The 13,595-nt window shown below is 40.6% G+C and overlaps 1 protein-coding gene across 1 annotated transcript in view; it reads left to right on the top strand.

The window, feature by feature from the left end:
* The first annotated feature begins 1,710 nt into the window (after window positions 1–1,710).
* Window positions 1,711–13,595, top strand: part of orc2 (origin recognition complex, subunit 2) — a 33,341-nt gene continuing 21,456 nt past the window's right edge. The window contains exons 1-3 of the mRNA XM_039757782.1: window positions 1,711–1,897; window positions 10,419–10,524; window positions 10,978–11,100. Of these exons, the coding sequence (XP_039613716.1) occupies window positions 1,802–1,897; window positions 10,419–10,524; window positions 10,978–11,100 (325 nt within the window). The 5' untranslated portion in view covers window positions 1,711–1,801. The remainder of the gene's footprint in view (window positions 1,898–10,418; window positions 10,525–10,977; window positions 11,101–13,595) is intronic.

Below are 13,595 nucleotides of genomic sequence, written 5' to 3'. Positions count from 1 at the left end.
GGCCATCGGACCTTACTTATTCTATGTTAATTAATGTTGACTTATTTTTATTTTTTTATTGTGTCTTCTATTTTTCTGTTCTTCATTTTGTAAAGCACTTTGAGCTACATTGTTTTGTATGAAAATGTGCTATATAAATAAATGTTGTTGTTGTTGGATGATACTGATGCCACTGGAGAAATCAAAAAACAGAACCCAGCTTTGTCCAACCTTGTGGAGCAGACAAATAATTGCATCCTCCACTCCAATCTTAGTTCAGGTGGTGTACCACAAGAGGACTCATATCGTCCCGGACAAGGCTCTCACAGGTTTTCATGATGTGAGGCGTAAGCGCCACTGGTCTGTAGTCCTTAAGTGAAGAGGCGCTTGCCTTTCAGTGCAGGATGTTTTCCACAGAAATGGCACCATAAAGGACACCACAAAGCTGGCCAGCATGGACCTTAAGAACTCAAGGACTGACTCAGTCTGGACCCGTGGCTTATTCTGTGTGTAGCCTCCTCAGTTATGGACAGCCCATACTGATGGTGGACATCACTGGCCATTCCAGCTGAAGTTGTAGGAGCTTTTGATGCAGTAGGGATAGGGTGTGTGTGTGTTTGCAGTGAAGAAGGTGGTAGATTGAAGGAAATCTATTAAAACATTGTTTCAGGGTGTTAGCTTTCTCCACATCCTCTGCTAGCACCTGTGCCCTGGATAGCTGGAATCCAGTAATTCTGCTCAGTCCATTCCAAACATCCGCCATGTTATTCTGAGTATGTTTGCTATTTTAGATTTGTAAGCTACCTTTCCGTTTCTCATCTTTTTCTATAGCACTTGCAGGATAGCCTTCAGAGACTCTCTCACCAGATCTGAATGTCGTCTTCTTCTCCTTCAGGAGACTTTTTTTGCTCCTTAGCAATCCAGGGTTGTTGTGTGCAAAGCAGCGCATGGTCTTTGAGGGCACCACAGTGGTGACACTAAAGTTCATATCCTCTGTGATGCAGTGACTGTGTCCCACGTGACTCACATATAATTTCTCAGTCTGTTCTTTGGAAGCAGTCATTCAGAGCCATTCCAGTCTCAAGGTGCCACTTTGTCATCATCCTGGTGGGAACAGGTTGCCATCCAGTAATATCCATCATTCTACAGAATTTTTGAGACAGACATTTAACCTGGATTGAACACCTGGACCTATTATAATGAAGAAGATCATCTGTTTTATGCATGCAGATTTGCTAAAATCTTTTTGCAATAACATACACCATTGGTAATCATCAAAGATATTTGGATTGGAAGAATTCGGTGTGGACAGTACATTCAAATTGACTAAAGAATTATTATTTTCGGGAAATTATTTTACATAAGGCCAGATTTATGAACGTTAAGCCATCCTATACTGCCTTTGATAAGGAACGGTGTCAGTTTTACATGAAGAAGAAAAGCGCCAGTCGAGTGCTCATTTTACGGAGTTCCTTAAGTATTCTGTTATATCATTTATGAAGTACTTTTCATACTTCATATTCTGCCAGATGATTATCGAAACTATCAAAGTTTCGAGCCGCACATTACACGGAACTGACGAAACGAAGGCACGAGCGAGTTGGATTGTGGGAATGGTAGTTCTAAACGTAGTAACTCGAGAGACACGGGGAAAGATAACGATCTCGCATGGAATTGTGGGCAATGGAGTTCTTGCTTCTTGATCTGATTGGCTGTAGAGTTACCCTTTGCCCCTTTGGAACGTTCACTGCGGGCGGGAACTTTTCATGCTATTCTGCACGAGTGCGAAGAGAACGAGGGATGCGCTTGTGTCAAAGTGAGCATGGAGGTTCGGAGCGAAAGGGCATCTCCACGGAAGCGTCATCTCGAGAATGGAAGCAAAAAGTCTCATGCATCTGAGGGCGAGGAAGCGAACGAGGTGAGCACCGGCGTGTTTTCAGAATGTCACGAACAGCGAAGGACGCGCGGATTTCAGTTTATATGGCGGCTTTGAAAAGTAAAACATTTTCCGAAGTTCTTTAGAAGCACGGCATTTCGCTTGTTTAGAACTGTTTTGCACTTTTGGTGCGTTGTCAGGGCCAGGGCCAGGGCTAGGATTGCAGTGAGTTAGAAGCGGGAATTGAACCGGCAAAGTGATTTAAAAGTCCAGAGTCGTATATACTGATGGTGACGCGCCGAACTATTCCGGCAAAGTGCTTCGAGAAAATCTCGATGTCTTATGTAAACGCTACGCCAACTGGCAGTGTTATCATTTTTTGCTTATCAAAGGCGACTTAACATTTTTGAGATACAATTGGTTGCATTTTTTTTAATTCAAATTGAGCACGTTATGGTGACACCGAGTCAGTGCCAGGATTTGAGTCCACAACCTCTGGGTTTAACATTCAAACTCCGAAGTCTTCAGCAGTGCATCATACTGCCTGCCCGGCCAACATCTGTGACCAGAAATACTATAAGCCAACTCGGGGATTTGGCATTGCTCACCAGGCCTTCTACACACTGTCAAAGTAACAAATAAATGAAAATCTTTGTAAGTCCGTGTTATTTTCTGAGTATCTATTTGTCTATAAATAATACAAAGTTGACTAACGGACCTACTCATCAAAAACAATATTTCCCGTTTATTCGAAAGCTGAAAATTTGACAGGATGGATCCTATTTATTTATGTATGTATGTATATATAAATACATAATATATATATATATATCTTATGTAAGTGTGCATTATTAATTTTTGTAAACTGTTTATTCATTTTTTTACCTACTTTTTAATTTGTATTTGCTTGTAACTACATATTTATTTCTGCAACATCTTGTAAAGAACTTGGAACTGCAGCCTTTTTAAAAATGTGCTGAAGAAGTAAATATTGTTGATTTCTAGGGCAGTAGGTGTCAGCTAAAAATGGAAATTTCACTTTATCTATATTCTGGGGTAACAAACAGAAAATCTAAAGATGGATAGAACTTTTTGTCCCCTGGGGAAAAATTGGCTTTTTACAGAAGCTCTTTAAATAAACAAATACATAGGTAGATAAATTAATATATACACACACGTAATAGTCTGAGCATACACACCAGAATGACTTTAAAGGAAGGAAATTAAAAAGAAAACTTCTAACTTGGCTGGCACAGTCACAGTGTGTCATTATACAGGTGTATTACCATTGGTATGAAAGACCCCCAGCCGTGTTTCTTGACACACTTCTGCTGAGTAGTTTATCTGAAAGTCCCCAGTGTTGGTGTGTCAGAGAGAGGATGTGCAGCATTGTTCATAATGGCACTTGGTTTTATTTCAGTTTTCTCCTTTGCTGCTCCCTTCAGGAGGTCCCCTGTGAGTCGTATAACTGAGCCTGCCCTTTTAATTAGCTTGTTGACTCAGTGGGCCCCGCATGTAGTGATGTTACCAACCCAGCACACCACACTGGCCAACACAGAGTTGTAGAAGATGTGAAGGATATCATTTCCTACATTAGAGACACACTGTCCTAAGGAAAAAAGAGTCTGCTCTGCCCTATTTTTTTTCCATACTTCATCTGTGTTCTGAAACCAGTCCAACCTGTCATTAATGTGGACCCCCAGGTACTTGTAGGAGTGGACCACCTCTTCATCCACTCCCTGAATAGTGACCTAACATAGAAGCTGTTTTGTACCGTGAAAGTCAGCAAGCAGTTCCTTCATTTTGCTGATGTTATGATGCAGAAAATTCTCTTTGCACCAAGAAGCCGAGTTATCCACTCCAAAATTTCAAAAGTTCTTTGACTAATTTGATGGAAATTGGGTGATGTTAGATTGTTGATAATTGCTTTTCATTTGTCAATATTTATGAATGTTACGCTAAAGTAGTGTTTCTCAGTCACCATGTGATGGCCTTTTTATTGTATATAAAAGTAGTGGGTTGAGGTGTGTTGCCACTCAGATAATCATGCTGGATACGCCAAGGGGGACCCTGCTCCAGCAATAGCGTTTGATTCACTAAGATGAAATTGGTGGGTCATGAAGAGGCTTACATGGGGGGAAAAAGTGGGTCACAGCACCAAAAAGGTTGAGAAACGCTCTGCTCTGTGCTGCGCTGACAGGGGATGTGTGTGTGTAACCCAAGTTTACTTCTTTGTTTAGAAACAGCAATTTCTCAACTTTATAAGGGCAGAGACCTTTTTTGTTTTTAATCCTTTCCCTTGCTGTTGTGAATACCCGTTCATAGTGCACAGATGAGACTGGAGTACAAAAAAACGTATTCCCACCTTGTAAGTTTGTTTCTCCCGATGTTTAAGTGGCTCCTCCAGCTGTCCAGTATGTTGTTCACCCAGGTATGTTTGCATCTCCTTAGTGGTGTCTGCTATAACGTTGTGGATTTGTTGTGAGTTTTTAATGGTGTTGTTAACATGACTCTGCCAACTCTAATCTGAGGTTTATTCCCACACCTTATCAGCAAATGCAGTCTTTATTTATAGACAACACAAGGCCAAAATTCAAAATGAACATTTACTTAAGGTTGTAGATTCAGCCTCTTGTGAGGTGAGGTAGATTGTTGTGGTGAATGTATTTGCTCTTTCCTTATTATGGCAGCATACTCTGCAGTCAGTCTTTTAATGACTTCATTTCTCTGGTGTAGACATCTGGGTACAACTTACTAAAAAAAATATGTTGTGACTAGTGGTGAAATGTGCAGCTGAAATGGCTGTATCCAAAGTTTTTCTTTGTAAAGGTATGCTGCCAATTTCCTCCAGTCCGTGCACTTTATATGGCTGGGCTGCAACCAAAAATGGAAGCAAAGCAAATTGAAAAAGAAAGTGAACAAAAGACTTGCGATGGAAAGAAAATAAAAAGCTTTTGTTACTGCTGTCAGTTAAAAAGCTCAGCAACACAAGCTAACTAAAGCTTACAGATTCATTTATATATCTTTCTGTCTTTTTGACTATTGCATCACTCCACGCTATAGAAACAGCAGGCCGTGTTTAGAGAGGTACTGTGGTCTCTACGTACAGTGTATATAAAGGTGTTAAAGAACTGAAACTACAGTATATGCTGGAATGGCATGTTTGGCTTTTACAATTAGACAGTAAGGTTAACTTACTTTAGTTATTTGTGTAGACTGCGCAGCCTCGTTCTCTGTCTGAGGTAATGCTAGAGTGTCATTCGGCACATGTACTGTGTATCGAAATCTGTTGCTCTTGTGGCTCTGCCTTATCAACAGCATAAAGATCTCACTTATGGGACTTCTTTTCACCTCCTTTTTACTCGATGTGATGGTTGTTTGGTTGTTTAGAATTAAAAACTGGTAGTCCCAGGCATTTAGACTTCCTATTTAGCTACTCCTGAATTACATAAAATAAGCGATAAGTAATGCTGCTTTTTGTGTTCCTGTTTGAAATGGGCATACATTTGGAACCAGGCTGTCAGCCTTGGCCTTGTGCCTGATGTTAATGGGAGAACCACATTGGCGTCTGTTCGTTGGAGGGTCTTCATAGGCACCACGGCAGAGTGACATGAGCTCTGTGGAGTCCACTGTGGAAGGCTTAAATGGGAAACGAGCAGATCTAAACTGAAGTGGATAAACTGATGACTTTGTAATCTTGCCTAGTCTTTCCTGGGTGCTTCCCTTTTCCTAGTTTGATTCGCATGTGGTGATTTTTTTTTTTTTTCTTCCAGAATATTCTCCTTTGGTCATGTGAAGTAGCCTGTGACCTAGCCAGTTTGGCACTCCATTGTATGGCTTACCATTCAAGGACAGGTCATAACTCTCTCTAGTCTCACACAAAGCCAGACATGCTGTGCATCCGGAAAGTATTCACAGCGCTTCATCACTTTTTCCACATTTTGTTATTTTACAGCCTTATTCCAAAATGGATTAAATTAATTTTTTTCCTCAGAATTCTACACACAACACCCCATAATGACAATGTGAAAAAAGTTTACTTGAGGTTTTTGCAGATTTATTAAAAATAAAACTGAGAAAGCACATGTACATAAGTATTCACAGCCTTTGCCATGAAGCTCAAAATTGAGCTCGGGTGCCTCCTGTTTCCCCTGATCATCCTTGAGATGTTTCTGCAGCTTCATTGGAGTCCACCTGTGGTCAATTCAGTTGACTGGACATGATTTGGAAAGGCACACACCTGTCTATAGAAGGTCCCAGAGTTGACAGTTCATGTCAGAGCAAACCAAGCATGAAACCAAGCATGAAGTCAAAGGAATTGTCCTCCATCATCTGTAGACCTCCGAGACAGGATTGTCTCGAGGCACAAATCTGGGGAAGGTTACAGAAAAATCAATATAAATCGTCTGCTGCTTTGAAGGTCCCAATGAGCACAGTGGCCTCCATCATCTGTAAGTGGAAGAAGTTGAAACCACCAGGACTCTTCCTAGAGCTGGCTTATAAACTTCATCTTAAAATCGGCCATCTAAACTGAGCGATCGGGATCTAGAAGGAACCTTAGTCAGGAGGTGACCAAGAACCCGATGGTCACTCTGTCAGAGCTCCAGAGGTTCTTCAAAACGCTTAAAGAACATTGAAATATCTTCGTAGTACATGTTTAATTATTCTATCCTGTGGAGAGAGGAGAACCTTCCAGAAGGACAACCATCTCTGCAGCAATCCACCAATCAGGCCTTTACGTATGGTAGAGTGGCCAGAGGCGGAAGCCACTCCTTAGTAAAAGGCACATGGCAGCCTGCCTGGAGTTATGGTAAAAGGCACCTGAAGGACTCTCAGACCATGAGAAACAAAATTCTCTGGTCTGATGAGACAAAGATTGAACTCTTTGGTGTGAATGCCAGGCGTCACGTTTGGAGGAAACCAGGCACCGCTCATCACCAGGCCAATACCATCCCTACAGTGAAGCATGGTGGTGGCAGCATCATGCTGTGGGGGGCAGGAACTGGGAGACTAGTCAGGATAAAGGGAAAGATGACTGCAGCAATGTACAGAGACATCCTGGATCAAAACCTGCTCCAGAGCGCTCTTGACCTCAGACTGGGGCGACGGTTCATCTTTCAGCAGGACAACGACCCTAAGCACACAGCCAAGATATCAAAGGAGTGGCTTCAGGACAACTCTGTGAATGTCCTCGAGTGGCCCAGACTTGAATCTGATTGAACATCTCTGGAGAGATCTTAAAATGGCTGTGCACTGACACTTCACATCCAACCTGATGGAGCTTGAGAGGTGCTGCAAAGAGGAATGGGCGAGACTGGCCAAGGATAGGTGTGCCAAGCTTGTGGCATCAGATTCAAAAGACTTGAGGCTGGAATTGCTGCCAAAGGTGCATCGACAAAGTATTGAGCAAAGGCTGTAATACTTATGTACATGGGATTTCTCAGTTTTTTATTTTTAATAAATTTGCAAAACCTCAAGTAAACTTTTTCATGTTGTCATTATGGGGTGTTGTGTGTAGAATTCTGAGGAAAAAATGAATTTTAATCCATTTTGGAATAAGGCTGTAACATAACAAAATGTGGAGAAAGTGATGCGCTGGGAATACTTTCCGGATGCACTGTATAAGACATTCATCGGAAGACCACCATGAGTAAATTTAGCTTAAAAGTGGGTGGGAACAATTAGGTGGCTAACAGACTCTGACATTTCAAAACCAATCTAATCCCTGTTGAAGATGGAGCTCAGTGTAGGGGCTATGATTTAAACCAGGGGTTGCCAAGTCCGGTCCTGGAGGACCACTGTGGCTGCAGATTTTTATTCTAACCCATTTTTTAATGAGTGCTCTGTTTGTGCTGCAAATTAAGTTCATGTGAATTCATTTTAATTGTTTTTTTAAGATTTGGTCCCCTGAATTTCTTCGTCGTTCCTCTGAATTGCTTTATTTCTTTCCTTAAATGGCACCCAAACAGAAATGAAATGTGCAGTGAGTGAGCCAACAGAAGACAACATTTATTTATATAGCACATTTCATACAAATAATGTAGCTCAAAGTGCTTTACATGATGAAGAAAGAGAAAAAAAGACAAAGTAAGAATTAAAATAAGACAGCACTAACTAATATAGAATAAGAGTATGGTCCCATGGTCAGGGAGGACAGTAAAAACAAAAAAAACTCCAGTTGGCTGGAGAGAAAAAATAAAATCTGCAGGGGTTCCAGGCCACAAGACCGTCCAGCCCCCTCTGGGCATTCTACCCAAGTGAAACAGTCCTCTTTGTATTTAGGGTTTTTAATGGAAGGACTTCATGATGATGGTCTTGTAGACTTGTGGCTTTTAATCCATCAATGTAGGAACATCACAGTGCTTTGATAAGGTGGTGGTGGTGCAGGTCGCCATCACAGAAAACTGGAAAAAGAAACAGAAGAGAGAATAGGGGTTAGTACGGATTTTTTAGCCACCATGAATAGTTATGATAATTAATTGAAAATAGAGTATCAGGAATAAATTAAAATGAAGTTATGAGAAGGCCATGTTAAAGTAATGTGTTTTAAGCAGTGTTTTAAACTGCTCCACTGTATCAGCCTGGCGAATTCCTATTGGTGGGCTATTCCAGATTTTAGGTGCATAACAGCAGAAGGCCGTCTGCCCGCCTCACCACTTCTTATAAGTTTTGCTCTTGAAATTCTAAGGAGACACTCATTTGAGGATCTAAGGTTACGATTTGGAATATAAGGTGTCAGACACTCCGATATATTAGATGGAGCAGATTATTTAAGGCTTTATAAATCATAAGCAGTATTTTAAAGTCAATCCTGAATGACACAGGTAACCAGTGCAGTGACATCAAAACTGGAGAAATGTGTTCGGATTTTCTTTTCCTAGTTAGGATTCTAGCAGCTGCATTCTGCACTCGTTGCAAGTGATTGCTGCCTTTTTTGGGTAGTCCTGAGAGGAGTGCGTTACAGTAATCTAGTCGACTGAAAACAAACGCGTGAACTCATTTCTCAGCATCTTTCAATGATATAAGAGGTCTAACTTTAGCTATGTTTCTTAAGTGAAAAAATGCTGTCCTAGTGGTCTGATGAATATGCGATTTAAAATTCAGGTTACAGTCAACGGTTACCCCTAAGTTCTTTACCTCCGTCTTGACTTTTAATTCTAATGCATCAAGTTTATTTCTAACTTAGACCAACTAAACGAGGGCGTCAAATTCCTACCAATTTCACTCCAACCAGCTGCTTAATTAGGTGCCTATTCTTGTCATTAATTAAACCTGTTCTTTAATTCCATGGCTTATTGCTGTTCTCGTGGTGCATTAGCAGATATTTCTGGAATTGTTGCTTTTCTCTTTCTAAGAGCACTGGTCAATTGTTTTGGGGGCCTGAGCAGATTATCATTCCTGAGACCTTCGTGGTTCTTTATTTTCAGATATTGTATGATGGACACCAGCTGTTTTGGCTCATTTTTTATCTCTTTATTGTTTGGCTGCTAATTAAGGAAAAAGAAACAAATAATGGCCCTGAGTCTTCAAGAGCAAATCAAGTAAAATTAGCAGTAAAAACTGGTCTCCCCTTAAGAAAACGGTTAGAATGAAAACCTGCAGCCACGGGGGTGGTCCTCCAGGACTAGAGTTGGCGACCCCTGATTTAAACCACAAAGAGCAATGTCGGTGTCATCCAACTGACAGCAAGCCTGTGGCTTTGATGGATAATTCATCTGTGGCTGGAAAGCCCCCTTAAGATTCCAGTTAAATATAGAAATGTGCGTCATGCAGGTGGAGAACATGTTACATGTGTTAAAAATGAACATAACCTTGTGGAAGGAAAAAACATTTTGTAAAACCAGCTTATATGTAAGCAATTGAAGACCTCATTGGGCTAGTGGCAAAAGTGAATGATGCACTGCTGCTGGCTTTATGTGCTCCGTGTCTTGTGACTAAACAGTCAGAGTCAATGCTGCTAAAATAATTGGCAGCTATGAACTGTGTATGAAAAGATGAGCTGTAAAATATGCATTTGAATGAAATGGTGTGCTGTCATGCCCATTGAAGGAGGATATGAAAAGAACCGCCGAGCTGATAACGGAGATGCAGATTTCAGTACATCTGAAACTTTAAATGTGCCTAATGACACCGACACTCCAGCAGAAGCAGAGTGTTTTCAGAGGTGCCTGTCATTTTTCTATTCATCACAAATATAACCGGGTACAGGGGACCCCTTTGGTCATGGTGGAAGTGGTGTTCTAATTATTGATTGAATGATTATGGAGAGAGTCAAAGAATCTTACAATGTGGTGTTGAACAACTTCTTACTGCACATGTACGCCTTTGGCCCGTTGGGAGAGACCATATAGTCACAGGAAGAACATTCTGAGATTTGAACCCTGGTTGTTGGCGCTGTGAGGCAGCTTCAGTAACCCCCAACACCACAGTGTCGCCCCTCCATTTGTTCAGGTTGGCATCTTTCTGTTGACTGGTGGAACATCACTCTGTTTCTGCAAGGGGGGAAAAAAGTCAGAATCTGTACATGAATGAAGTATTCTTTTTTTTTTTCTTTTCTCAATAGAAGGAAACATTGCCATCCCGGTGTCCTGTGACAGCTAGACGTGTTCTGGAGGTCCGTTTTGTAGGAGACGAGAATGTCATCGACCACATTTTCGATAAAGGGGAAGGTAATGTCACTATAGTACTACTGATGGCAAGGTGAAGCGTGACAGTCAAGTTTTGCATCGTTTATTGAAATGAAAGGAAGGTTGTATGAAAGATTTATTCGTTTCAAGATTAAATGTAATCCAACATGTTAACTACGTTGAAATGCAATACATAGGCAAGTAGGACATATGATTTTTTTCATTGGTTTTATCCTGTCATAATTAACGACATATCAATTGAATGATTGGTTGCTTTTCACTGCAGTATGCAATTTTCACGTCCATAAGGTTGGGGTCCAGGAATGTGCTTTTAAAAAGTCTGAGCGGTGCTTCCCTCATGATAGGAAAACAGACAGTTGTCTTAGGCACCCTGGTTGACCAGACTGTTAGGAAAGCTTTAATGTCCTCTCATTGTCCAGTCCTACACTTTCGTGGCTCTGTGGCTGGCTGTCACAACTCTTCCATGTTTATCAGGTCTTCCACTGAATAAAACTGCGGTGAACGAATTCCATCCAGAAGAACAGCTGAATGAAGAATTGGGTTCATGTGCATATGATGAACGTGAATACCTGTCGGCCCTTGGGACTGGTGCAGCAGGTGAGTGCACAACAAATCATGTATGTGGTACGAGGTGAGACACAAAAATAACCAGATTGGTAAAAAAAAATGTTTTATTGATGAATTGCAACATTTAAATCATTGTCACCTTCTATATAGTCCCCCTCCCGATCTCTTCTCCACTCCATACGTATCTTCCATTAATTGAAATCGTGCTTGCTTGAGGCGCTACAACAGGCTTGCTGTTTTTGTCTTCACTTCATCCATTAAAGAAAAATGTGTTCCCTTCAAGTTGATTTTCGGGAACAAGTAAAAATCACAGGGTGATAAATGGGCAAATAGGGAGGATGATCGAGGACAGGAATTGTAGCCGCCGTTGTATAAGGCGAAGTCAGGCACGGGTAAGACGCATGTCAAAGAAATCTCTCAGTCCAAAAGTTTGTTTTAAAAATATTTAGTGAAAGTTAAAAGCAAATAATCCATACAAGAATAAAAAGAAAAATAGTTACACACATAGAATAAAGGCAAAAAAAAGAAAAAATGTATCTTCTATAAACTTAGCTTTTCTTAAGAAGCTTTGGTTATTTCTATACTTAAAGGTTATTTGTTTCTTCTTCTGTATGCTTTAAACATACGGTTCAACTTTTAAATCTTTTATTTTACGTGTTACTTCACACTCAAAAGGCCCGTAGGCCATTGGCACATAGACATGTGCATAAGCACGAACGCGAGCACAAACAAAAACACGGGTTAAAAAACCGTATGCCTCTGTACCTTACACAAGGCGAGGCTAATCACTAACTGGAAAACATTGTTAACTCATAACTGTTAAGAAATGACAGGAAAATACCAACTCAATTCTGTTCACGGGGGTTATAGGAACCTCCCATATTTTATGCATTATCATCTAATAAATATTCATACATTTTATAGAACTCGGAAAATGGCTCTTACAGGAATGTTTTTATCAGCCAAAAACTTCTTTACGGAAAAAGAGAAAATTTGTGAGAAATCTGATGTTGATTCTCAGTTCGTTTTTTTTCCTCCTCCTTTCCTTTCACCCGACATTATCACGGCAACTCGTGTAGCGATTGTGCAAAAACCTGACTGGGCTGTTCACAGGCTTTACCTAGCCGGTCAGCAGTTTGAGAGGGCGTGTAGATGGGGATATAGTTCTGTGATTCATGTCCAGCTGACCTCCAGATGGTTTTCCAGTCCGGTAATTTTTGTGTCTCACCCCGTATATTCCTTTATTTCAAGTGATTAATACTCAGCACATGTGGCAGTAGCAATCCTCTAAACCTAGACTGGTATGTCCTAGATCTCAATATTTGTATGTTTATACTGAATATTAAAGTTAAGGAGAAAGAAAGATAACCCATGGCATTGGAGAGTGCAGATGTGTTGCGTTTTTCTCATTGTAAACGTCAATTTGTGTGTGTGTGTATAATTGTTATTTTTGTTGTTTTTGCTCACGGTTATCATGAATATTAACTATGATTAACAAGCTCCTTTAAACATCAACATAAATATATAGTATTCAACTGATGCGGAACTATCACCATCAATTATACTTTGAGAATTCAGTTTATTTTTATATAGTACTCTACTGTACTATAGTATAGGCACAGGGTGCTGTGACAAGTTATCAGATAAAATGCAAAAGCAAAGTTTGCTAATTAAATAATGAGTACATAAAGACACGCAGTAGTTTGAAACTGATTAACGTAAAGCATATCCCCGTACCATCTGTCCATTAAATAATTCTTGAATTATCACAACATGATCCCAATAACCGGGTAAAGACATCAAGGAAACTGGGATGAAAATTAGCTGATTTAGATATGGTGGCCAATCTGTTGGAGCATCCCTAGTTTCAATACTGGGACTGAGGTTCAAAAGCAGGTATTGATACTGAAGTCCTAATTGTATTACTGCTCCAACACTAACTCTACGTCTGGTGCTCTGTCCAGTTCATAAGCGACTTTTTCATATCTAGTTTGAGTCCCAGTCACTGCTTCATTAAGCTGGTTGCCTTGAAGATAGCAAACTCTTCACACCTTTGAGAAACTTGCATTTGTTCTTGAGAATGGTTGAGGTGCTGGAATGGGTCGTTGTCAGATTCAGTAGCTCAACCGTTTGGATCACTCATACAAAGCAGAAGAGTGCGGGTTCGAACCTGCCCCCAAATCATAGCAGCAACTAAAATAGGAAACAGCCTCTTTCTTGTAGGCGGAGTGGTGGCTCTGAGGCTATGGTTGCTGGTTCGAATCCTGTAAAATGCCAAAAGGGACTCTGCTCTGTTGGGCCCTTGAGTAAGGCACTTAACCTGCAATTGCTAAACGCTTTGAGTAGTGAGAAAAGTGCTATATAAATGCAAAGAATTATTATTGCCTAACCTGTGTCCTGTAGTATTAATGTGTTTCCTTCTTTGTGTTGTTTTATCACTTAAAAAAAAAAGTTTCAAGGTCTATATCTTTCCTTTGTTTCTTCGGAGCTTTTATAGAACTTGTTTGAGGGTGTTTGGTGGCTGT

The sequence above is a fragment of the Polypterus senegalus genome, chromosome 6, assembly GCF_016835505.1.
Source record: "Polypterus senegalus isolate Bchr_013 chromosome 6, ASM1683550v1, whole genome shotgun sequence".
Taxonomy (NCBI): domain Eukaryota; kingdom Metazoa; phylum Chordata; class Cladistia; order Polypteriformes; family Polypteridae; genus Polypterus; species Polypterus senegalus.
This window is presented reverse-complemented; position numbering and strand designations above follow the sequence as displayed.